The sequence below is a fragment of the Pogona vitticeps genome, chromosome 3, assembly GCF_051106095.1.
Source record: "Pogona vitticeps strain Pit_001003342236 chromosome 3, PviZW2.1, whole genome shotgun sequence".
NCBI classification, from domain to species: Eukaryota; Metazoa; Chordata; class Lepidosauria; order Squamata; family Agamidae; genus Pogona; species Pogona vitticeps.
In genome coordinates this window covers 19,130,856-19,158,682 of record NC_135785.1, presented here as the reverse complement: position 1 = coordinate 19,158,682, position 27,827 = coordinate 19,130,856, and the positions used below count along the sequence as shown (strand labels likewise).

At 39.6% G+C, this 27,827-nt stretch overlaps 1 protein-coding gene across 2 annotated transcripts; it reads right to left on the bottom strand.

Annotated features, from left to right (window-relative positions):
• Positions 1–27,662, bottom strand: PDCD10 (programmed cell death 10). Of its 2 annotated transcripts, none has more exons than XM_020805760.3 (8): positions 27,524–27,662; positions 13,536–13,749; positions 12,046–12,099; positions 7,865–7,982; positions 6,881–7,007; positions 4,991–5,069; positions 4,447–4,529; positions 1–499 (listed from the first exon to the last, which is right to left on the bottom strand). In XM_020805760.3, the coding sequence occupies exons 2-8, from the start codon at positions 13,629–13,631 to the stop codon at positions 418–420; spliced, it is 639 nt and encodes a 212-aa protein (XP_020661419.2). In that variant the 5' UTR covers positions 13,632–13,749; positions 27,524–27,662; the 3' UTR covers positions 1–417. The 2 variants fall into 2 exon arrangements, with proteins under 2 accessions (XP_020661419.2, XP_078245811.1); XM_078389685.1 differs by lacking the exon at positions 27,524–27,662 and adding an exon at positions 27,327–27,408.
• Between the last annotated feature and the right edge of the window lie 165 nt (positions 27,663–27,827).

Below are 27,827 nucleotides of genomic sequence, written 5' to 3'. Positions count from 1 at the left end.
TAACAGATGTAAACTATTTATTGAATATTTGCCACCAATATTGTTAAATACATAATCTTGCAGTTTTCTGCTTTCAAGTTAAAATGTCAGAAACAGAACACCAAATATTTACAATTCTTATAAGGAATGTTACATAATGACACATTAAGGCGTAAATTCTTTTGGCTTATAATTCTGAAAAGAATGATAATAGCAAAAAAGTGATGCAAAATCTTCATTGTGAGATTATGATTAAGCTACAATGTTTTTACAAAAATATGGTGTAAGATGGCAATAAATCCCATTCAAAATCCTGCATTAGGTCCCTTCAGCTGGGACTGATAATTTATACAGTCAAAACTTTAAAGTTTACATATAAAGGTATCCTATCCACCATTGAAAAGTACAGCTCTCAACATATACAGTTTATTATTTCTTTCAGGCCACAGTTTTGAAGGTCTGCAGTATCAAGTTGGTTTGATGAATTAGTCGGTTGGCACTTATGAACACGTTTATTGCCCTGTTATTAGAAAGAAAAAAAGTTTCAATGGTACACAGAGATCAGGAAGTCATCATCAGATAACATATATTCTAACAATACAAGTTCAATGCATTCCAATGAGAGAAAATTCAAAAAATCACCAAAAATTAAGGACGCCTCAGAACAACACCAAATTAAGTTTACATAGGGTTCATGAGGTGGGCTAAAGATTGCAGGCATTTAAAACCTGTTCCAAACATTGTAAGGAACTTTTTAATGAGCGAAAACGGACATCGGAAAGAGCTTCAAAAGCAGGAAAACGGAGATCAAAGAGCCCTTTCCGATGTCCATTTTCGCTCATTTAAAAGTGCCTTACAATGTTTGGAACAGGTTTTAAATGCGTGCAATCGTTAGCCCAGCTCCTGAACCCTATGCAAACTTAATTTGGTGTTGTTCTGAGGCGTCCTTAATTTTTGGTGATTTTTTGAATTTTCTCTCATTGGAATGCATTGAACTTTCCGTCCAATGCATTCCAATGAGAGAAAATTCAAAAAATCACCAAAAATTAAAGACGACTCAGAACAACACCAAATTAAGTTTGCATAGGGTTCAGGAGGTGGGGTAATGATTGCAAGCATTTAAAACATGTTCCAAACATTGTAAGACCCTTAGAAATGAGCAAAAACGGAAGAGCTTCAAAAGCACTGAAGCCGGTTTCAGTGCTTTTGAAGTCCTTTCCGATGTCCCTTTTCGCTCATTTTTAAGTGTCTTACAATGCTTGGAACATGTTTTAAACGCTTGCAATCGTTAGCCCACATCCTGAACCCTATGCAAACTTAATTTGGTGTTGTTCTCAGTCTTCATTAATTTTTGGTGATTTTTTGTTTTCCCTATTTAAATGCATTGAACTGTCCATTCAATTGATTTAAATGGGGACAATAAAAAAATCACCAAAAATTGATGAAGACTCAGAACAAAACCAAATTAAGTTTGCACATGTTTCACAAGGTGCACTATGGAATCCAAGCATTTAAAACAGGTTTCAAACATTTTAAGACACTTTTAAATGAGCAAAAAGGGACATCGTTAAGTGAAATTCCCCCATAGAGAACATCGTTAAACGATGGGGGAAATTCCTCAAAAAAAACCCATCGCTGTGTGAATTCATTGTTGTATGGAGCAATCATTGTGCGAGGCACCACTGTATATCTATTCAAAGGAAATCCAAACAAGTTAAATGGGATAACTCCTGGAAAGGTGTGTACAGGATTGCAGCCTTCCAAGTTATAACTATACAAACAGTTGCAGCCATCTTTTAATGGACAATATTCACAATATATTGTATTGAATTCAAGAAGAAATGTACTAGTACCAAGAACTTCAATAATGCACATGTCATGGAAACAGAAAAATCGAGTTGGAAGGGACCCTCACAGTTATAAACTCTTGCAGCCAGGGCACGATCACTAAAATATTATGGGCCTACAAACAAATAAAAAGGTACTCTTTCAGGGATGTGTGTTCAAGACTGTGACTATAATGGTCAAAATCAGCACCTTCAGTGGGGCCTGGAAGTGCTGTGAGCCAAGTCTGATCAAATAATATGGAAGCAGCATCCTATTCAACAGCATCCCCTTGTGAAATGCTCCGTGGCAATAAACACAGCTATGCAAACACAGCAAAGAGTCTTGTAGTATCTTCAGGAGTAAGTTGTTTTATTTGCCCTAAAGTTTCATGGAATTCAGCTGCAGTAGGTTAAAAGCTTACAAAATTTATGCCACATAAAACACCACAGACCTTAATGTGCCACAAGGTTATTTTTTGGTTTTGCATCCACAAACTAACATAGCTACAACTCATTCCCTAGAAATGTTTACAGTTATTATGTCGTTTTTCCAAGCTGCATAGATGGTAGGCACAAAACATCAAGGATTTCAATATTCTGACTTTTTCCTTTGAACAGGAATCCTATATGGCATGAATCAGTGAAGGCTGCTGACAAGGCCCAAGCAATAAGCTTAAGTGGCCTATATGAACTTCCAACTTTATGCTAGTCCATTTTTATGTTTAATAAGGGTAGACTCGCATCAATAGATAATCAACTCCAAGGTCAAGTGTGGGTGTTATGTCTGTTAAATGTGTTGGTTTCACTTCTACTGACTGATGAATTCCTAGGCAGTAAAGTTTAACACAGCAAAGAATGTTCTACGATAAACTTTCAGTAAATTGAACACTGTAAAGTGAAGAAGACTCAAGAGGTTTGAGTAGCAGCACTGCTTAGTTAGTGCCAAGAACCATGAACCAGGTCGACTAACAGTTTTTTTCCCCCTCCCTCACTAAGCAATTGCTTTTCAACAGCTTCATTAAGGGCCTTCTCCACTTGCCCACTCAGAGACCTGCATCTAGTTGTTGCTGTACATTCCTCGAAGCAATTTTATCTCACTGAGGCAGTGCAGGAACTAAGTAATCAAGGAGTTAGAATCAGCTGCACCCAGGGGAAAAGTACAATACAAGAACCAGGTGAAAACTCCACTGAGGCCACAATCAAATTTCCTACAGTGGCCAATTTGTCTCTACTCCAAAAGAGGAATAGAGAGGTGCAGTCCTCTCTCGTTGTTCCTTCTGAGTAACTACAATTCAGGCATACTGCATCTTAACACAGAGTAGGGGTGAAGGATCTATGGCTCTCCAGATCTTGTTGAATTGTAACTCCTTTTACCCTTTGCCAAGCTTATGCTACCTAAGACTAATGGAAGGCGCTGTACAGTAACATGAGATGCACCACATGTTCCCTTATTCCTAATTGAGGCATTATGACTAAAGGCAGTGATGGTCTTTCTCTCTCTCCCAATAACGAGACCCAAAGCAGCTTCTTACTGAAGCACCTGGTCTTCAAGAATATATTGCTTCTGTGTATGTGTGTGTGTGTTACTTAGCTCTCATGGCTTGTAGCCAAAACATCCACTATCCACTCTACTGCAGCAGTCCCCAACCTTTTTCGGTCCGCGGACCGGCTGTGGAAGGCAGGGCACTGCCCGCACTCATGCACATGCACAAACAAGCGTTCTCTCTCTTGCACGAGCGTCCCGTGTGAGCACCGCGCCGCTGTTTGTGCACACATGCGTGCTCGTGAACATGTGCAAACGGCGGTGGTGCATTTGTGCACATGTGCAAACCGCGGTGTGACGCTTGTCTGGGCGCAGCGCTCGCATGAGTGTGCTGGAACACGTACGCAGGCACAAACGGGCTGTGCAGGGGTGAGTGCGTGCGGGTGGTGGGGCGGGTGGTCTGTCTCAGTGGCCCGGTACAGCTCAGGCCACGGACCGTCACCAGGGGGTTGGGGACCTCTGCTCTACTGAATAGCTGTCACACCAGTATTAAAAGCTGGATTCATGCATATATTTTAAAATATTGCTGGAAGTAGGAAGACTGGAGTAGCTTGACGCTGCAACCTTGAGTTGGTCCCTCATTTTGAAAATACTAGTTTTGTTTCTGGTCTGAAAGACAGTACTAGTATTAAAAGCAAAAGTAAAAGCAATGGTTGTTGTGGATTTTTTGGGCTCTTTGGCTGTGATCTGAAGGTTGTTCTTCCTAACGTTTCGCCAGTCTCTGTGGCTGACAGAGTGCTGTCCTCTGAAGATGCTGGCCACAGAGACTAGCGAAACGTTAGGAAGAACAACCTTCAGATCACAGCCAAAGAGCCTGAAAAACCCACAACAACCATTAGATCCCGGCCGTGAAAGCCTTTGCGAATATAGTAAAAGCAATGCTTTGCTTGTCAGGAGAAGAACCCAATCAAAACCAGGCCAAAACATTATTCACTTTTTGATAAATTTGACTGACGCATAAGGAGTGCTTAAGATACAAGTCTATTCAAAGCATGCTCCTTTGTGTTATAAAACATTTATTTCAAATACTTTGGAAGAAATTAAAATATGGAAAAACTTGACATTGTACTAATTCAACTTTAAGAAAAGCATACTTACTTTCCATCTTTAAAATAGGTTTTCAAAGTGTCACTGAAACTTTTGGAATATTTTACAAATTCTTTCTTTTGGTGCTCCAGTGCCTGAAGTGTGTAAATGTAAAAAGTCATTCAAAGTCAAACTCTTTACAAGGTATCCTACATTAGCCATAAAACATAAGATAAATATGATACATGAAAGACAACAGGTGAAAATGATGGTGGTAGCAAAATTCATTGTTTTTTTAAGAAATGGGATAATTTCTAATACTTCTATGTTTATTTGCAACAGAGAAATTAATATAAAATATTTCATAAATAACACCAAGCCACTGTAGATTTAAAATCTATACACACAAAAAATCAAGTAGCAGGAAAATATTGCCTTAGTTTTCCTGTTGTCTCTTCATTTACAAATTTATCTTGACTGCCAGCAATGGGTAGGAATGAATTATAATCCCCACCATCTAAAAACAAACACCACAGACTCTTTAATATTCATTGTTAACACATTTATATTTCTGACAGGACAACACAGCTACATAGAACAAGTTTAATTTACATACCCTCCGATTCTGGTATTGATATTTTTTGAAGACATTATTTACTGTGTCGAGAAGTTCTTTTATTGCACTGGCAATGTCCCTGTTTGGCAACGGAAAGATAATTGTGACAACTTTTAAAATTAGACTCACTCAATACAGAATTTTAATCACTCTTAAAATTACACCTGACATCTATTTCTAAAGGATTTGCTGTCTGACAAAGTGAGTTTTAGATACGGCACAGCAAGACCGAACACCGAGAACTAATTAGATTATATGGCCCTTCAAAGCCCAAATTAGGTTTAATGCAGTCTTCCTATGTGGAAAGCGAGCATCTGTTTGATACAGAAATCTATACCACAACACCATTAAGCAGAAAGTGTCCTGGCTTACCTTCAGAATGAAATTCTCCCTTTTGAATATACAGTACATACAAAATGAAAGAGACTTCACTCTTGGTATTTTATTTAGATAAAAAAAGTGACCCATAATTTGCTTTAACAATTCTGGATGTACCAGTCTTATTAAGTGAAGTTGCTATCTAGTTCTGCCTGTGACATTTAAACAAAGTTAAGACTGCATGGAAGAAAACTGCCACAGTAAGCACTCTTCAAAACAATTGAATGTCAGTAGTCCCTCCTCAGGATTAATGGATACAATTTTATCAAGTTTTAACTTGGAAGGATTTAGGTCACAATATATCAAGACTTAAAACAGTGTTGTGTTGGACTAAGAGATAATTACTGTTGTTATATTCTGTGTACAGTTCTCCAGATTTCCACAACTACCTTCTAAACCAAGAAATTCTCCCCAAAACTACAACTTCAACTGGTAACATTGTTCCAGAAGAATTTACATGGACTATTCAAGGGTTTTTGGAGTAACCAAAAATATTGTAGTTTTCAGTCATACAAAACAAGTGAGTATTACTGGAAAACTGAAGTGGATCAATTTTAGGAGTGGCTCCCACAGTATCTAACTACCTTAACGACCACAGTCAATTCAAAGGAATAAAAAAGTGGGGTTTATAATTTAATAAATGAAAACCTACAACAAAATGTTTCAGTGCTTTTGACAGAGCTAGCCAGAATACTATACAGTAGGACCATGATATCCATGGACAGTTCAAAGCCTCCCCCCACATGGATGCTGAAAGTAGCAGATAAACAAAGCACTTAACTTTCACTTTATTTGGTATTCATGCATGCTTGAGAGAGAGCGCGCCCTGGCCTAGTCTTGCCAAAGGACTGGTTTTCCTGCCCTCCTGTTCGCAAAAGAGGCTTTCCTGATACCAGCAACTGCCTTTTCTCCCCTGCTCTTCCCCTGCAAATACAGCCTCTCCATTTCATTGGAAGCTGTTTCCCTTGGAGACATCAGGCTATTAGTGCATTTCCATTAAGACACCATAATCATTGGTTCCATCTAGTGGCCAGTCCTGGTAATACACCTTAAGAACATGTATTTCTGGGTTTTATTTATTTATTTTATTTTATTTAATCCAAATGCAATGTAACTGAGGCATGTGTCACAATGACCACTTTAGACATTTCATGTGATGTTGGTGTTCTACTATTTTTAATTGTGGAAATGTATGATCTGCCACAATCCAAACAAACCAGATACTCACGATCAATCGTATTTGTTTGAGAAAAACAAACCAAAGCAACAACAACAAACCCAGAAGTTTCCCTGGGGAGCAATTTGTCACATCTGGTGGCTCCATCCAATTTTTGGCATAAAAAGATGTTGCAAGCAGCTCTTCAGTTAAAATTACTGGGGGGGGGGCGGATGTGTGCCAGTGCATTTCTCTAAGTATAAGGTACACCACATAATAAGCTTAGACAAAGATTCAAAGACATTATGAATGGACAAGGACAGCTGCCTGATGTGCAATCAGAAATAAGCACTTACTTGATTGTCTGAAGAAACCTCACTCTGTCATTTATTTCATCTGGAATCTTGCTGAGAATCTGTTTAAGTGCTCTTGCCTTTTCATTTAAATCCTGGAATTCTGGCTCTTGCCTGTCAATCATATACTCTGAAGAAAAAAAATTATCAGTTAAGAAAAAAAATCAGTTATTTGTTTCAGGTAAGTTTAAAAAACACTTGAAAGGCTGGACAAACACTTTAATTTAAAAAAAAAAAACCCAAAGAAGGAGACAAACACTGAACTATCAGGGTACCCATCTCTGTGTCTCACAGGAAAAGAATTACATGGATCTGAAATCTATAAGATGTACTACAAAAACAAAAGAGGCTTAATGGATATCATGAATGTGAATGTAAAAATGCACATGAACTCGTTTGGCAGAATCCAGATATCTATTGGCAGAAGGGAGAAATCTTCCCACTTGCATCTTCCTGTACAGGCTTCTCCAATATGCTGCAGGAATTAGCAGAGCAAATGGGGCCCATTCCTCACATTCTATTATCTCCATCCACATTCTATTCAGCTGTGGTTCTGCCCTGAAAGTGAACACTGGGCAGGGGGCTGGCTGGAAGGAGGGGGTGCAGAAAAGTCTACTTCTACAGGTAGATATATTGCTCCAATTCATGGAATGGTGTTGCACAAACACTTTCCTCGACTTAAAATAAGAATAATACTTATTTTTTATTCTTTTTCTTAGACTCAAACAAGTAGGAAAACAGACACATATCTCTGTACCTCCCATTAGCCAAAATGGTTACAAGGAGAAAAAATGACAAACTACAAAGCATTCACAACTTACAAGTCCTGTATTTACAGCATTACATTAATAATAAGGGATTTATCTATCATCAGGAAACTTAATGTTATCAAAGAAACAAAACATCAGAAATATTTCTGTCTAATTTAATAATGGGAAGTCTGATAAAGGATCAGGAAGCATAGGCATATACATTAGTTGGACATACCTTCTACATCATCAGCTGCCATGCGGAGTAGAGATTCAGTAAAATTAACTTCAACACTCTTTTTCTCCAAAATTTTTATGATGATGTCTTGTGTGAGACCTGGATTTTCCTTTTCAGCCTACATTTCAAACAGCATTTTATTTATTTAGCAAGCAGGCAAAAATCTTAAACAAAAAAAAACAAAACAACCAAAACCAGCTACAGAATGTGAATTCAAGATTGTATTTTCAAAAGCCACCCAAGCAGAAATGTTTCATAATAGCATTCTATCTCTCATTGCCTTTCTGTCCTCCAAAGAAAGGCCCATATTTCTTGTGTGACATCAATATTTTTCATCTATAATTTTGCTCAATAAGCAATTCCATTCATTTCTGTGCAGCATTCATTTCTATGCATCAGAAACAGCCCCCCCCCCCGGTGCTCCTTTCAATTGAAATTAAAGGGACTGATTTACATGTCTGCATATCACACCTTACAATGTCAGTGCCTGGGGAATTAATGAAGTCCAACAATCTCTAGAGCTTTAAATTATCTGTTATCTGGAGAAGACATCAGAACTGCCTTTTCCCCTAACATCTTTTAGCAGCAACATGAAAGTAAAAGGTCCATATGGTGTGAAAAGGGGTTGCAAAGACCTCAGTTTTCCTATATCATTTTCTTACGCCTTAGATATACTTCAGTGTTTTTTACAATACTGATTTTTCCAAGTTTTTTTAAAAAAGATGCAATAATAGGTTGCCACCACTGTAATGACAATGCAGACAATAGACAAAGATTTCACGGGTCTCTGTTCATTTCATTTTAACAGAGAATTACATGTTGAAAATATCTGTACCCAGTTTAATTTCGTTCCATTAGAAATCATGAAAAGTTTTCTCATATCAGCATTTATATTTGGTGTAATACAACACTCTTATAATTTAGCATGTTACAAGAAACTAAAATGCTGATCCATTAATGAGCAGCATGAAGTGAAATTTATGCCAATGGACTTATGCTAACTTGATTCTTCAGATTCCATACAGTTTATTTCTAAATCTTCTTTTACAACAGGGATGGGGATGAATCTTTGAGGAACTCATGCTATAATGATCAAGAAGCTGCAAACAGGCACAAAAATGCAAATACACATATGCAGTGTCTTTCCTAATGCATGGCCATAACCTGACAAACCTGTGTATCCTTTCTTCATACAGACACACAGTCACACTTTCCCCCTTAATCACAACATGAGTGTGAAGTTTAAACCTCACTTTCTTGCATGCTGAGATCCTTTTAAAGCAGGGTTCAATACAGCAAGATTTATTCAGAAGCACAAGGCAGAGACTTAAAACTCATGGAGTTAGAAGAGCAAGCACTTCTTAACGTACAATAACCCTCAAGCCAGACTAGTGCAAGATAACAACAAAACACCATTTATAGTCACCTTTACCATCTGGGACATATCATCAAGGACCTATAGCCCATTCCAGACAACAATCTGTGCTTGCCTACAAACATTCAAGAAGCAACACAAAGACATGAAGACAGGAACAAAAGTCTGCCAACAAACATAGATGCCAGTTGTGCCCCATATCTACACTGGCAGCATGATCAAAGGTTCCAACAATATCAGCTACGACATCAAGAATTCACTGGTTCATCATCTAATGTGATTTATGCCATATTCTGCCAACAGTGCCCCTCTGCATTCTACAGAGGACAAACAAGACAGTCTCTAAACAAAGTAATGAACAGAAGCAAAGAATCCAGTTTCAGAACTCTTCAGCCTCCCTGCTATAGATGTTGAAGTGGCTATTGCAGAAAAAAAATACAAAATTACAAAAAGTTAGCAGACAGAGCAACAGCAGAAACTGCCCACATACACAAGATCCAACCTATCTCAGTGTTGACCCCATGACGTAGATGCAATTATATCTGCACAACCCTTTAATGCTTTGTAAATTGTATTCTTGTTTGAAACTATGTCACCATAAGTGACTAGAGATTTTTTAAAAAAAACCCAAATATCCAAAAGAGCAGAATTGCTGGTCCTGGAGAGCAAAATCTTTCATAACCACTGAAATATTCACTATGTGCTGGGGGGGGGGGGGGAGAAACTGACTGAGTTTGTCCAAACACGTATAGGTATGGTTCAGTAATTCACAATCTTTGTGACAGAAGGAAAAATTCAGAGAATACAATACTCTCCAAATTAAAATGCCTTTAGATATTAAGGTGGGGTGACTTGGCAGTGACTTTTCAGTACAGGGATAAAAATTTAACCTTTGGCTTCTTCTTTAAATAAAACCTACCTTTATTATTTAACAAACTATGCAGCTGATTTGCAAGTATAATTACATCAAATATATAGCCAAGACATTAAGTTTACAGTTTGAGAACAGGAAACTCTCTCTCTCTCTCTCTCTCTCTCTCTCTCTCTGTGTGTGTGTGTGTGTGTGTGTGTGTGTGTGTGTGTGTGTGTGTGTGCGCGCGCGTGCATGCGTGTGCGTGCGCGCACAGCAAGAGCTCTAGGTCTTAAAATTTCACATTACAAAGCTAACCACTAATATTTATAGGACAATGATAACGTACTTTTGTGCAGGCATTCTTGCATTAAAGCCTTAACAATCTGCCTTAGAAACTACTCATCTTTGTAAGAAAAATTCAACTGACAGCCTAAGAATATCTTCCCAATTTTCTGTTCTGGTGCATCCAGCAAAACTCACTGTTCTTTTCACCATGCTTTTAATACACTTGAGCACAGGAAAAAGATACCAAGAGTTGCACCTCAAAATGAGGCCTCTTTATTTTAAAGAGGTGGAAGAGGGAGGTAGTAATAACCTTTGTGCTTTTTCTTGGTGGAAAAAAAACTGGCACAGCAGATACAAAAGAGGAAGCAAATACCAATAGCACTAGGTGCAGAAAAGGAACAGTGGCATGTCAAGGTTGGAGAGTAGAGGGTATAGAAGTACATACTCTTTATTACAGAATCACAGAATAATGGAGCTGGAAGGGGCCCATAGGGCCATCACATTTGGAATAGAGCAGTTATTTATGCCTTAGTCATTTCCTAGGATGCTTATACAATACACCTATTGTGCCCAAATGACAGATTTTCTATTTTCTCTGTGCAGGTGAGCTTGGGCATTCAGGAAGTATCTACTTACACATCCCAATAGCACTCAACAGGTCTCTCCCAAGGATATCTGGGGGACACAGGCAGGATACCTTCTCTGGGGCATTATGCCAGAGTGAACACTCCCCTGGAACCAGGAGATGGAAGAAACCCAGAGAGATGGGAAAATCAGAAAGATGGGAAAATCCCACCATGATAAATCTCCCACCAAGAGAAGGAATAGAGCAAGGTGGAAGATTGGGCAGGTGCCCCCAAAGCGGAGTGGGAAAAGTCAGACCCTGCTAGCGTATGCTAGCTTTGCAGCATCCTGAGGTAGTCCTCCTTTGGGTTCCTTCCTTCTCTACTGAAGAGGACCACTACACAGGACCCTGCGGAGCCCAAGGCTGAGAATAAACAAGAGTTGCTTGTGAAATGAGGAGTACTTGACCCCGACCAAGCAATGTCATTTGCATTAGCTGCAGCTGTTCTAATGCCTACGCCAGCTGGCAAAGGACATTAGAGAAGGCTAGGGATCTGCAAGCCTTGACTGTTGTTTGGACCATATGGGTATGAGATGTGGTGAAGGTAGTCCTTTTCCATCCCTGGAAAAGTCTATACATATTAATGCTCATTTTGCTGTAGACAATTTAGTGAAAAGAACTGAGTGGTGGAGACACTGTATCAATAGTTTGTAATATAGGTCTGTAAGTTATTTGACTATTGACTCCCAGTCTTCTTCAACATGATGAATGACACTAGGGTATCATCTGTGATTCCTATCCCCAAAGAAGTGACACACAAATGTCCATCAACAAGTTATCTCAGCGGTTCATAAATTTTTATGAAAATATCAAGTCATCTACTTTAATTCTTTCTTCTCTGATTGGATCAGCAGGGGTAATTCCCACCACTTATTGATGTCATGAGATTAGGCCTTCTATCAGTGTACATACAGCCCTTTGACACACAGCCTCTTGACCTCCTCAACAAGATACTTGCTAATTATAGAGCAGATTGACAGGAATTTCATTTGCTACTCCTGTTAGCATTCTCTATACAGTAAATTTTGAACATTTTTTCTTACCTTAATAAAAGCTGCTCTCAATGTCTGAGCTGCAGACAGATTTACTCGTTCTAGCTGCAAGGAGTTAAAAATAAATAGTTACATTAATTTTTTTAGAAGGTACAAATAAATGATCAGTCTTCACCTGTTCAAACTTCTTTTACAAGGTTCTGTGCCAAATCAGATAAACTGCTTTTCACTTGCAAATGCACTGGGATTTTGTCTCTCAGATACCAATTAAGGGCCAATACACACAATGTCCAGGCAAGCAGAAAATCAGCAGCAATTTAGCATTTCCCATTTCAATATCCATGTAGTAAAATGGTTCTGTGAATTCACTCAGGGCTTGAATGTTACTGGTCATCACAATGTGATAGAATTATACAGATAAAATGCTAATAGAAATCATTTCCATAACAGCTGAGGCAAACATATAGCCAAGCTTAATGAAGTGATACAGTACAACAATCTACACTGAAAGCACAAAAATGAAGCACTGAAAATATACATATGAGGGTAGAGAAGACTGATTATTGGAACACAGTGTTCTGTTTTATACTCAAAACAAACTGAAATGGTTATACTTCAAAAGAAACTTTCAACCATATGAATGAATGTTCATATATCATTTGCTGGGAAGCTTAACAAAGAAAACCTATCACAACTATATTCAAAAAAACCCAAGATATACTTTGTCATATCAGAAAAATAGGGGTCCTATAATGTTTAACACAGGTCATTTACAGCGTCTGCAAGCTTCTGCAAAAGGTTTAGAGTAATGACTAATGACAATGTTAAATACTGTAGGACTCCATAGCTGTCTAAGCCTGACACATTAATTAAAACCTTAATATTTCAGGCCCTAGTGCCGCGATGGCGAACCTATGGCACACGTGCCACAGCTGGCATGCAGAGCCCTCTCTGCGGGTACGCGAGCCATAAGTCGCCAAATCGCTACCCCCAGCAGCCAAACCTGAGGAGGCAGTCAAAGTGCTAGTGCCTAAACAGGTGGTGGGTCAGGATCTGGAGCAGCTGGCGCTGGCAGGGGTTGGGCATGACTGGAAGCGGAACTAGAGTGGGGTTTGGAGGCACCTCCATGCCTGGGATTCCCCCTTCCACTGCCATGTCCGCTGCTGCTGTGGCCTGCCACCTGCTGGTTTTTTTTTTTTTCAGTTTGGGCATTCAGGTTCAAAAAGATTATGCATTTTAGAAATTTATACCAGTGTAAGTATAATTGTGTAAGTCACCATAGCTCCTTGTTGCTAATTAACAAGTTGCTGTTCACATTCCTGGGCATGTGCAAGTCATATCATGTGACATGTATATAGAAATGCAAATAGCAACTTGTTATTAGTGGCAAATGGATGTCATGCAATTTAAATTTACACCACCGTAAACCTTCAACAGGATTCTGGCCACTATGTTAGAGCCTTATTTGATACTGGAAAAAAAACTTCTGTTTCCAAACACTGTAATATACAAAACATTAATTAACAATTAACTCTTATTACCTCATTAAATACAGGATACATAACAGCATAAAGAGGCATGGAAACCATAGAAGTGGTCTCTGCTTCATTCTTCATCTCTTCCATTGTCATCCTCATTCAAAGATCCACTCTTGAAGAAAAAGACTACTGAAGCAATGGACACGTCATTCAATGTAAAGTTTCTTCTTTCTTCTTGTTATGTCAGATTATTAGAGCACGTAAGAAATATATCACCCTGAAGGAGAGGGGTGGAGAGGAAAAAAACAAATTATTTTCACTACCAATTTTGAGCCAAGAAGTACTACCAATTTGTCAGGGAAGCGGGTTTGGTATTCTTTCCATACACTTGACTCCGTTCAAATGTACTTCACTTTAGCCAACAATTTGTATGCAATTAAGGTGGCTCTTGAGAATTTAATTCAAGGCTATGTTCAGCTGCTCTCTTGGAAAGAGCAGTGAAAATAAAAAATGATGTCTTTAAAATGGTAAAGGTCAACTCTATTTTTACCATTTATACAGTAAGTATTCACCAATGCTGAAGAAGTTAGTCATACATCTACAGAGACTTTCTTGTAAGAAATCCCAAATGGCACGTAACATGTATAATTATATGCCAGCATAAATGTTACAATTAATCTTTTATATTCATACCTATAAAATAAATATAATTTTAATAATTCTGAATTGGAATACATTTATAAGTTACAAAAGTATACTCAAGTTTAAGAACCATAGATTGTTTGAAAAACAAACAGAAATCTTAAGTTCTCGGAATTTCCATACAAGGGTGTGCCAGCATGTTAGCTTAAAGCAAAATAATTGTTCAAGTAACTGAAAATGGATTGAGAGGTGCTCCACCCTGCCCAACCCATTACGCTTAGAGAAATAATCTAAACCGTGGACCTGATTTTCAAGTATTGGTAAGGAAATACACCTGCTACCTGATATAAAATAAGGAATAACTGCCTAAAAATTCAGGCTGTTACCTGAAGATTGAATATAAAACTTGTTTTCGCTGTAAGATCTTTGTAGAGGAAGTAATATGTTTTAATAAAGACTAATAAACTGAATTCTTGTAACTCTGGCCCACTAGCCTTCACCTTATGGAGCCACAGATTTGTCTTTATTTGGTTAAGTTTTTTTTAAAAGGATGACACAAAGGCAGGGAATCAGATAACAAGAAAGAAAAGGGGAAGACGGAAATGTAGAAATGGCAAAGGAAAGAGATGGGAAAGCAGAGTGGGGGTTTAAATAGTTCCATAGTGAAATAGCTGCTTCACTAACAAATGGCAAGTCTTCCTTTCAGAAACCCATAGAAGTGGGAAAAGGGGGAAAGTTTCTCAAGGGGGAAAAATTTCACAGAATATTGCAGTGCTATTATTATCCCTACTACTTTGCTATTTTTGCAAATTCTGAGAAACTGAGAAACAGATCTCAGTAGAAGACCATGAAGACTTTTCTCAGCTCTCGCAAATGTTGTAGATTAATTTTAAAATTTTACATGCAATGCAGAACAACATTACATTTTGAGTTATTCATCTAATATTTGAAATCTCTTTTGTATATTACAAAACAAGAGAAAGAATAAAATATGCCTAGAAAACGTGCTCTGATAAAATATGGGGCTATTTCTCAAATACTTGAATAGAAAACAACAGCAAAGAGTTCAACTTTGACCTTCTTACTAGCATGCCACCCAGACTTCAAAATCTTAAATTACATTTTCTGCTACAAGTATCACCATTTTTTTTACTTCTACAAAAGAAAAGAAAAAACAACCAGTCCTTCTAGAATTGACCACAGGGAAACGAGGTGACAAACAACATGAAAAGCATCACCATCTGCTTTTTATTACTTCTGAAGCACAGAATCTCAGTTTGCCTGAAATTTTTTTTTACGCTGCACAACTACAACTGGCAATCTTCATGAAGATCAGAAAGAAAATGAGACTGGCAGACATCTTTCAAGTACTGCAGTCTAACTGTCATGGTGCTTTTCTGGGGATAAAAAAACATAGCTCATCTGGAGCACTAGAAGAACAGGTGCTTAGGTCATCAGCACTTCCTCTAAAACAGGGGTGGATAGTGGAGTGCCAATTTTCAGACTGAGCAGCAACTTGAGAAATACATTCCTTAAGGAGTACAGATTAAGGGCACAGACAAAAATATTAACTTACATTTTAAATTTAAAATATATATACAATGGTTATGCAAAAATTTTAACTTCTGAAGCTGTAAGTACAAAAATTGTGGAGAATGTAATCCGCATTTACCTTGATAAATTACAAAATTAATATTTGCTCCTTTAAAAAGTTTTGAGACATGTGGAGCCTGGTACACTCAGAGGACATAAAGAAATTATAAGCAAACAGAAGAAACTTGCAGTGTGAGGGGCTGAGGCCACAAGTTGCACACTGAGATTGTAGAACATAGGCACAAAAAACCTGAAGATACATTACCATGTCAAGCCAAGTTTGAATGAATTAGGACACTTCACAAGGTGCAGGAATAAAGCAAAAAATAAGACTAATCCACAGCAAACAGGGAGTCACCAAACCTACCTAAAGAAGACTGTTGGATACAACTGCCCTCCTGAAATGCAAGGTGTAAACTCTAATGTCTGATCATTAAATGTAAACACACTAGTTTATAAGGGGTTCTTTAGTATGAAGGTCAGTAACTAAAAGTTTGGCTTAGTCAGCTGATTCACTACTCTAAGCTTTCCTTTATAATAGGAAACATCAAGGCTCTGAAACATGTCCCACAGTCCTTCGAGTTCTAGAGCAGATAGTTGTGCACGTAAACCGCCCAGAGACCTTTGGGTAGTGTGGGTGGCATATAAACAAACAAACAATTATTTTCATGCTTCAGTAAAAAACTGCCACTGAAAATGATTCCCTAACTTTGAAAGCTGTTATAGCATAGTACAAAATAGAAATACAAGCTAAAATAAAGTGTTGTGCCACTTGTTATTCACATTTTGTGTTTGTGTGTCAAAATTTACTCAAAATATAAGAGGATTTACTTTTTTACTTTACTTTTTTAAAAACTTTTATTGAATTTTTACCCCGGCCCCCCTAGACAAGGTCAACTCGGGGCGGCTTACATACATAATTTATTAACTATCTTTCTACCAATATTGGCACTCAAGAAAGATAATAAGGTAACAGATTAAGAATGGATCAATACAAAAAACAGCCCCTTCTGCTACAATTCTAAGCATCTTCCAGAACCCAAACTGAATTTAGAATCAACTGACATAAACAGGGCTTGAAAATGTTTAGAATGTCTCACAGTCAGTCAAAAATTTCACCAGTCAGCATGACCGGACTATAGCCTTGCAAATTATTGGGATTGGGAATCACTGATTTATACCCTCAGACTTGGGTTGTTTTATAACCTGCGTGCCTGTGGGGTCATGAAGCTTGTATTTTGAATGCTTTTCTTTTGGATGTCTCCAGCAAAAATAAAACTGAAAACAAAGTGTCCGGCCTCTTAAGGAGCCACGGTTCCCTCCCACCCCAGGATGTATCCTTGTTCGGTTGAAATCGGGAGCAGGAAATCTCCCATATTCTCCAGCATGGGACTACTCTACATTCTCCTGCAGAGCTATACCTCTATGTACTGATTGAACTCTCTTCTCGTGAGAAGAGGGCAGTTTTCCTTTTGCAATGGGAGGGGAAAGGGAGGACTGCAGGATTAGAAAGAGATAGACAGGTGGAGGGGAAGGAGGCAGGCAGAGAGGGAGCTATGATTCATCAAGCAGCATTTTTCACTCGTCACTGACGAGTGGACAAATGCATTTTTCAAGCCCTGGACATAAATATGACAAACTGAAGTAATACTGCAAAAAATCCAGGTCCTCATGAAAATAGTTAAAATCTTATAATTCTCCTTCAAAATAATAGTGGAATGCACAAATAAATTTTCATCACTTTTAAATTTTCTCCCTTCTTCCTGACAGGGTGGATTTTTTTAAAAAAATCAATGATTTTTTAAAATCATGATTTAAATTTAAAAACTGATTTTTATTTAAATCATCAAAAGAACCTGATTTTCAAAATTTAAATCATTATTTGAATTACAATTTAAATCAAATCCACCATGCTTCCTCACTTTAAAAATCTGCAGCACTGGTTCAAGACTGAAGCAAGTAGTGCATACCATCATCACCACCAGCAACTTGCAATTGTGGCTTTCAATGACATTTCACAGAATTCTGCATTATCCTTGCAAAAAGAGGTAATGCTTCAACAGGGAAGGATAAAATTGTTCTGGCTACAGTACACTAAATTTACAGTACAAAAACTTAAGAGAAGTTTCAATACAATAATTATCCCCAATTCTCCAACACATTCTCTCAGTAGTCAAGGCAAAGAGAAAACCAAATAGAAGCTGGCATTTATATATTTGGCCAATGCACAAGCACACTGCCAAACCAATTTCACAAATGCTATTTCTACACTTGGCATCTGACAGAGGAAACATGGATCTTTAGGAAGAGCCCATAGTCTCCTGTCAGGATTTTTGACAACAGGTAAAAGTGACGTTCAGAAACACATTTATGGCACACAAAAATTATACAGCACTCGGATCTTCCAAAATTCTTACACACCACAACAGATAGGGTGTCAACATAAAACAACAAATGGTAAAGCACAGTCTACTGTATGAAGGATGAATGATAATCAATATATTTAGTTAGTTAGGCATCCTTCAGTCTTGAAAGACTATGGTAATGTGCTCTGTATGGAGGACTTAGAACAGCATTTAGTGTGGCTGAGGAGGCCGATTCGAGAGTAACAATCCCTTCAACACTGAAGACAAATCCAATCTGTCCCGTCCAGCTCCATGATTTTGCTGCGTTTGTGACTTCCTCTTTGCCTCGGCCTGCTGGACAAGGGTCTCTTCAAATTGGGAGAGGCCGTGATGCAACACCTGCCTCCAGGCTGAACGCTCAGATGTCAGGGTGTCCCATCTGTTGAGGTCCATTCCTAAGGCCTTCAGATCCCGCTTGCAGATGTCCTTGTATCACAGCTGTGGTCTCCCTCTGGGACAATTTCCCTGCACTAATTCTCCATACAGGAGATCCTTTGGAATCTGACCATCAGCCATTCTCATGACGTGTGGAGATGGTAATAGAGATGAGTCTACACCCTGGCCCATGACTTGTGTTTTCTTCAGGCTGATTGTAGTCCAAAGTCTTGGCAGGCCTTGCTGAAACGATTCATGAGTTGTTGGAGGTCTTCAGCAGAGTGGGCAACAATGGCTGCATCATCTGTGAAGAGGAGGTCCTGTATGCATTTCAGTTGGACTTTGGTCCTTAATCTAGAGAGATTCAAGAGCTTTCCATCTGATCTAGTCCGGAGATAGACATCTTCTGTTTCAGTTCCAAAGGCATGCTTCAGCATGACACCAAAAAAGATCCCAAAAAGTGTTGGTGTGAGGACATAGCCCTGTTTCACTCCGCTTCAGATGTCAAAGGGATCTCATGTTGAGCCATCAAAAATTACAGTAACTTTTATTCTCTCATGGAAGGATCTGATGATGTTAAGGAGACGAGGTGGACATCCAATCTTGGGAAGTATTTTAAAAATGCCATCCCTGCTAACCAAATCAAAGGCTTTTGTGAGATCTATGAAGGCCACAAAGAGTGGCTGTTGTTCCCTGCATTTCACCTGCAACTGCCTGAAGGAGAATACCATGCCAGTGGTGGATCTATTAGCTCGAAATCCACACTGTGATTCTGGATAGACTCTGTCTGCAAGCACCTGGAGCTTCTTCAGCACAACACTGGCAAGCCGCTTCCCTACAACGCTAAGAAGAGAGATGCCACGGTAGTTATTGCAGTCGCCCCTGTCTCCTTTGTTTTTGTACAATGTGACGATGTTTGCATCCTTCATGTCCTGTGGTACTCCACCTTCCCTCCAGCAAAGACTTCATACAGTTCGGTGGTGATGATCTCCTTACAGCATTTCAGCACTTCAACAGGGATGTTATCCCTTCCAGGTGCCTTGCCGGAGGCGAGAGAATCCAAGGTCACTTTTATTTCTGCTAAGGTTGGTTTGCTGTCCAGATCTTCCAAGACAGGCAGGCACTCAATGTTATTTAATGCTTCTTCGGTTACTACATTCTCTCTGGAATATAGCTCATAGTAGTGCTGCACCCAGCGTTCCATCTGCTGTGCTCGGTCCTGGATGATCAAACAGACTTCAAGGGAGCAGATTTCTTCTGTATTGACCTAAGGCCTGCTTGATACTGTCATACATTGCTTTGATGTTACCTGTGTCCACTACTATCTGTATCTGAGAACAGAGCTGAAGCCAATAATCGTTGGAGCATCTCCTGGCAGTCTGTTGGACTTGGCTACGAGCAGCTCAAAGAGCTTGCAAGTTGTACTCGCTAGGACAGGCTTCGTATGCTGCTAGAGCTCTTCTCTTATCCTCTATGGCTGGCATTAACTCATCCGAATGAGCTTCGAACCAGTCAGCCATCTTTTTGGTATTCTTGCCAAAGGTGGACAAGGCGGTGTTATACACAGCGTTCTTGAAGTGTTCCCATTGTTTAGTGCATTTACATTAGCCGGACCTAGAAGGGTTTCCTCAAGCGCTTGAGCAAATTCCTTCAAGGAATCAATAAATTGGAGTACAGAAAAATAGGATTCCCGGACACATAATTTTGTGTCTACATAAATAATTTCAGCTGTTGTGCAGAACCACATTTCTAAGGACTTTGGCAACTTAAGGCTTTTTTTCTAAAACTGCACTGAAACATCACGAAGAAAGATGTTTATGAAATGAGGTCAAATCCACTCCTTTTCAGCTGCTAGATTTCTTAATTCCAGGTATGTACTAATGCTGTAACCAACTTCACACTAAGGACGACAGAAGAAAGCTATCAAAATTATGGTGAGCAAGGGTCCAATATCTAGATGTGAACCTTAAAGCTAGTAGATTCTCAAATGTCTGTATCAAATATCTATGTTATCTTGGACACAGGATCATCAAAAGGAAAAAAATACTTCAAAACCATTAAAAAACTGTATAATATGTAATATAAGCACTACCCAAAATAAGTCCCAGTTAAGTGAAAGCCTGCACCCCACCACTGTACAGCAACCAGAAGGTGATATGACTGTATTTGAATAAACGTAGATTGTTGTACATGAAAAAAATAAAACATCCCCTGAAAATAAGCCCCACTGCAAAAATGAATATGAGACCCTGTGTTATTTTTGGGGAAACACAGTCTCTATAGATCGAAACTGTTATTTCAAACAGAAAATTACAAAAAACTGCTAGAAAGAAAGGAGTCACCATTTTGCATGCTTATTTTTTGATCAACAGAAATTCAGAAAAAGTCCAAGCACCTCATTGGCTGAAATCCTGTTTTGCGGCTATACTTCTGTAACTTGAAGTTATGTAAGAATTAGAAAAAAATCAAGCTCAGGTAGAAATGACATTCACAAAAGACTTTTGCTGGATTATTGCGCAAAGTCATACCATGAGTCTCATGTTTTACTGGACAATGGAGACTACCACTGGTGTAATGTCCTGCACAATTATACCAACTTCAACAGGATATCAGCAAATATTTAATGTATTTCTGTACCTTTTGACCTAGCTTAATTTGATGTTTCACTAGGGGAAATGCTAACTCTCTCGAGTTCTTTATAGGTCTGAAGAGTCTGCTCTCCATCTGTCTTTCAAGAAGTCTTCAGAGAAAACAAAATTGTTCTGACATTTCAGTCATTTGTTACAACTGCTAATCTCCTCCCTTGACTTCTTTATGGAGTTACTTTTTTCATCTGGGGAAATGCTTCTGTATATAACTCAAATACTTCATCTAGCAAAGATGACTGAAAAGCCACTCATCTGGCTTCAACATCAAGGACAAAATCAAATTGCAGAAACCAAATCAAATCACAAAACAATTTCTTAATTTGATTAGCTGCCATATTCACCTATACTGTACTTAGGATGCAAGTGATTAAAACAATGCTTTCATTACTATGACAGCAGTTCCCAAACTTATCAGGATATAACCTCTCCCTTTTTTTTTTTGAATTTTTGTCCCTCCACTAGAGATGGGGGTATTCATATAGGAATATGAATATCCCTGCACAGCTGGACATAATGAAGGTCTGCCCCCCTTGGGGGGGGGGGCTGACGTGTTTGCAACCAGCACTGGCTCCACTCTCTCTTCCAATTGCTCTGGAGGTCGCAGTTGGCTATCCACTCCTGGCAGGAGGGAAGACGAGTGTCCCTGCCAGGATGATGAGTGGATAGCCAACCATGAGCTCCAGAGCGATTGGAAGGGAGAGCGGAGCTGGCAGACCCCAGGGGTATTCCCCTCATTACTTACAGCTATGCAGGAGAAGTTGTATAAGAATGCCCGCATCTCTACTATCCACCTCTCCCTCCTCAACATCCAACTACCGTCTTAACAAAAAATTCAATTCCTAATTTTAGATAAATGTTATATAAATTTAATGGGACGTGGTGGCGCTGCGGGCTAAACCGCAGAAGCCTGTGCTGCAGGGTCAGAAGACCAAGCAGTTGTAAGATCGAATCCACGCGACGGAGTGAGCGCCCGTCGCTTGTCCCAGCTCCCGACAACCTAGCGGTTCGAAAGCATGCAAATGCAAGTAGATAAATAGGGACCACCTCGGTGGGAAGGTAACAGCGTTCTGTGTCTAAGTCGCACTGGCCATGTGACCATGGAAGATTGTCTTCGGACAAACGCTGGCTCTATGGCTTGGAAACGGGGATGAGCACCGCCCCCTAGAGTCGAATACAACTGGACAAAAATTGTCAAGGGGAACCTTTACCTTTACTTATATAAATTTAGATAAATTCATTAAAGATTATGTAAATTAAAAAGAAGGAAACTTTTTTTCACAAGGCCAGTAAAATATTATTTATCTTAAGAAGTGGAAGACGCAAAGCAAATTTAATGTGAATTCAGGATCTTACAGTCCTCGCTCCCCCAGCATATCCCATTCTGGGGCAACCAATGCTGGGCAATAATCACACCTACTTTAAAATCAAACCCTATGCAAGGGGTACTATTGCAACTTGGACTACTAAACTTCACATCCTAGTTTATCCATCATAAAGTAACCTTCGCTCTGTGCTTGCTTCTAAACAGAGCAAGTGTCTCTTTACAAGTTTTTTGGAGAGCAGTCGTGATCACTGCCTCAAATTTTACAAGTTCTGTTAATGCTGCCACATCATTCACAGATGCTGAACAAGATTGTCAAGATTTGATTCTAGACACAATTCAAGAGCCTTAAGAATAACTGAAAATGGCTAGTCTCCTCTCCCATGAAATATTTTCTAACTAATAATGAATTCAGGTCTGTTGTAAGAAAAGCTGGATTATGTGGAAAGGCACATTACTTAGCATCACTTAATGGCAGAACTTTCTACAACCTGAGCATCTCTTAAAAATGATGCAAAAACAATTTAACTCTTTAGGTTTTTAGAGATCTGATATCAGCATAAGTTTATCTGATGTGCATTATTATAGAAAGCCAACACTTTTATTGTTCACAAAATACTTTAAAATGCTTAAGGTAAGAAACAAGCAAAGTAACATTACAAAGGAAAAATAGTTGTTGCAACCAATGTTTGTTCTGCACAGTACCCCAAGGGCATCTGCAAGTACATTACTTATTCAATAATCAGTTACTTTAGAATGCTGGAAAAACAACTATTTTGACAGTGCAAATCATTTACTATTAATAAATAACACTATAAAAAAACCAACACAATAAATAATCTCAGTTTTTTCTCAAGGGCAATTACAAGTCATCTTTTTCTGCTGAAATATATGGGCATGTGTACAATGATTTTTCCTTTTGTGTGAACAAGCCGGGCTTTTTAAAGGTGCTGTTTGTATTACAGAGCTGGCTGGACTGGTTAGTGAACTGGGTACCTTACTGTGGAGGCAGAGTTCACAACTTTGATTCCTAGCTGAGCCTCCTAGGAGAGGGCCCAGCCTTGGGAAAGCTGAACAATTGAGGAGCACCCTTCAGAAGAAGGGAATTGTAATCCACTTCAGAATACTCTATACATAGTTAGAAAACTCTGGAAAAAAGATCACCATCAGTCAGAATCTACTTGACAATACATATTATTATTGATACTTTATTGATAGTGATACAAGATAATGCATTTTCTTTTCCAAGACATTCACAAATATATTTTCATATCAAGATGACAAACTATTCACCAAGTTAATCTGAGTATGCTGTGTAGAATGTGGCAGCAATTCTTTTACAGAGCACTGGTGCATTAATGAAAAGCAACAAGTCCCCCTTTCCTCCCACTGTACCTGTGTCTACTTTTTAAGATTTAGTTTTGTGTAGTTTTCTTAATGGTGAGAACTACCATGAAGACTACCTCAACTTTTTAAATGTAACTTCATAGAGCTCTTACTTTTTCTTTCTAAACATTTACTAAACATGTAAAGATAATATATTTTCCTATAGCAAAGTGCAGCAGTAAATACTGGTATATTTGTCCCATATAAGCAGCATGTTACATGAGGCAGTAAGATGTGAAAGTATGAACTTTGTCCTTCTGAATACTTGATCAAGACTTGATGACTGTTTGTAAAATGTAGAAGACCCTAGAGAGAAAGCACTCCAACTATTACACAACTATTTCATTTACTCTAAAACCAGAGAACTGAAAAAGAATCAAATAGACTTTTCCTATCTCATTTTCACACATCACATACATCAAGAAAGAAGTGAGTCCAGAAAAAGAGATTACCATGTCAACAAGAGGTACTGCATCAAAACATGCAACACAAACTATTGCTTAGTTCATGCAGAAAACCTATAGCCCTTGGAGCAAATCCAGACCCTGAGTTCCGTATATTCAGATCTGGATACGTTTCTCATGCAATATCCCCTCACTATACTCGCATCAAGTCATTTTAATGGGCCCTATTTTCTTTTAGTGTATGTGTTGTTTCCCCCTCCCCCAAATAACAAAACGAATACTGTACATAAAAACTTGCTTGAGTTGGAAAAGGAAAGTCTATTTTAAAATGCCCCCTTTTTTCTTGCTACATATTGACCAAGATAAATGTCATATATCCCAACTACCCAATTTTTTGCTTGCAATTTGGATGCCAACAGTTTTTGACAGAGGTAATGCAGAAATCAAGAAGAAAAAGATTTTCCAGTCCTACATGTGTTAACAGAAGTGTTCTGAAAAAAAAACCCACTGAAATACAAAAAAATATGTATAAACATTGGGGTTCATCAATTCAGTTTCAACCCTGCAGATACATTAGTTGAAACATAATTCAAAACACAGAGAGAAGTGTCCCTTTGGTGTTCACCCTTTTGGCCCCTGCTTATTTCCCCCAAACACAGAGCTCACAAGGTACCTCAGCACACCCTCTGATATGCTGCCACCAGTTGATCTATTTTATCAACTTAGAAAAGACGAAGGTTCCAGACTCAGACTAACTCCCCTCTCAGACTCCGCCTTTTAACATCTTTCAGCCCCGCCTCTTAACCACATTAACATATAACATGAACAATGCATAACTTACAATGCATAACTTAGGGTGAACACTACAGTCCCCATCCTGGATTTGACTCAAGTGCCAAATTAACAACAACAACAACAACAACAACAACAAAAACCTGGACATAACTACTAGGCAGCATTGCAACTGTCAAACTAGTCTGATATCTAGCAACTTTAAAGAAAATTCACATTTCAAGACATTTAAATAATGTTCGTACAGTGGTGTCTCGCATTACGAGTGCTCCATTTTACGACAAAATCGCTTTACGTTGAAGGTTTTGCGATCGCAGAACAATGTTTCCTATGGGGGAATTTCGCTTTGTGATGATCGGTTCCCTGCTTTGGGACCTCATTCTTGCAAAGCGATGGTTTTCGGCCAGCTGATTGGCGGTTTCAAAATGGCCGCTGGGTAAAAAACATGGCTCCCCGCTCTTTTCTGGGACGGATTCCTTGTTGCACTGGCAGCGAAAATGGCCGCGCTATGGAAGATCTTCGCTGGACTGAGAGTTTCAAGCCCCTAGGAACGCATTAATCGGGTTTTAATGCGTTTCTATGGGCTTTTTAATTTCACATTATGTTTTCTTTCTAGAGTGATTTCGCTGGAACGAATTAACATCGTAATGTGAGGCACCACTGTATCTTCAAATATCTAGAGTTTGACCTAAGGATCCCATCAACCCTGTCTCCTGATCAAATCAGAGAAATAGCCTCAAACTAGTAGCAATGCCATTACTGATTTATTCAATAGCTTTTGACTTTCTAATTTGCTCAGCATAGCTATTTGAAATATTGAGATCACCTAATGATAGTGTCCCCTTTCTTCTGCAGGTTCCATGTTCTTTATCACCCTTTCTGAACAAGCACATCAGGTTTTCGCAAGGATCTATGTACATCCATATATGTGCCCATCCCCACCAACCTCTATTAAGCACTGGTCAGTCAAAAATGATTAAACTGGTAAAATGTTCTTGGGTACTCTTCAACATGTTGCATTTCAGCACTCCTGCAAACGAATGCTTATAAAAACCAATTTCACCCATACAGAAAACTGAATACTACCTGGATGAAATTACAGACCAGTATTTCCCACAATGCATAAGTTTTCTATCACATGGATCATCTTCATTTGGACATATTCCAAAACTTGCAACACCCTCTCCTTCCCATTACCACCTCGAGTCTTAAGAGCACAGTTTATAGCACTTCACCTATAGTTTGCATAGGTCAGATCTGTAAAACTGCATCCAGTGCTTTTCCTGGGTGAGTGGGGGAAATAGGAGAGATCTCACTTTGCTCTTGGAGGATAGGTTTCTCTTAAGCAAGATTAGAGGGGGCTGAAGTTTGTTTGTTTATTTAACTTATATGCTGCCCAAGCTACCCAAAGGTCTCTGGGCTGCTTACAACGATTAAAATACAATAAAAGATAAAATGATTAAAACGCAATTAAAATACAATCTAAAAATTGCCACCAGGACCCACAGTTGATGTTATTTCAATTAAAAGCCTTCTGGAACAGAAAGGTTTTGACCTGCCGCCGAAATGTCATAAACGTCAGATGAATCTCAGTCGGGAGGGCATTCCATAGTCTGGGGGCAGCTGCCAAAAAGGCCCTTTGTCTATAAGGCGTCCCTCTTACCTCCTTGAGGGACGGCTCTTTCAAAAGGGCCCCCAGGTTAGATCTTAGCTGCCGGGTAGGCTCATATGGAAGGTGGTGGTCCTTCAGGTATCCAGGGCCCAAGCCATTGACCTCTACTTCCTCCTTTCTGGGCCTATTCTTCTTCCTCCCTCCCAGTTCCAAGGCAAGAGTCCACTCCAACCTCCCTGTTTTCCATTCCTCCACCCATTTATAAACATGATACTGTAATCTTGGAACTGCAGAGCTGGAAAGGTCCCTATGGATCATCGAGTCCAACCCCACTCAAGAAGGCCTAGAGGGGAATTGAACCCTCAGCCTCTGGTTCAGCTTCCAGATATTTTATTCCCTCCTCCCCAAAAGTCTGTGGCACCCCCACCCCCAATCCTAAACCCCATACAAACGGGGCCCCTATCTTCCCCTTTCGGCTCTTAATTCTTCTTCCCCATCACCAACCTCACCTCCTACTCAAACCGTCCTTCTCGGACACCTTGGGGGGGAGGGAAGAGAGAGAAGAGGAGGTTCTCCCCGGCCCTCTCGAGGCCTTGGGGAAGGTCTACCAGGTGTCACAGGGCGCCTGCTTAGACCCCACCGCCAGCTCGGCTCCTGCCAAAGCGCTAGGCCCCACCTCAACCTTGGGCCACCATTCCGCAGGCCGAGGGATTCTCCAAGCCCTTTTAAGCCTCCCGACCGGCGTAACCCCGGCGTCGCGACTAGGCCCTGCGCAAACCTCCTAGTGACCCTTCCGGCCACGGCCCGGCCCACCCGGAGCAGGGCAAGCGAAGGAAGAGTCAACCCCGGGCCCGTCATTCCTTTCCATCTTACCTTCCTTCCCTGCCCCACCCGCCCCCTCGAAGCCTCTTAAGGCTCCCGAGCGGGCTCCGCCGTCGCTACTGCCGGAAGTCCCCGCCAGAAAGGAAGCCTCCACCTGCCGCCGCCGTTGCCGCCGCCGCCACCGTCGTTACCACACAACCAGGCGTTGTCCGGAACTAGCCGGCGGCCGCGCGGGCCCATGGGACCTGTAGTCCGCTTCCGGGGAAGACTACAACTCCCGAAAAGCATTGCGAAGCAGGGAAGACTCGGGCGGTCAAAAGAGAGCGGCGCGAAGGAAGGAAACGGGAGGGACGGA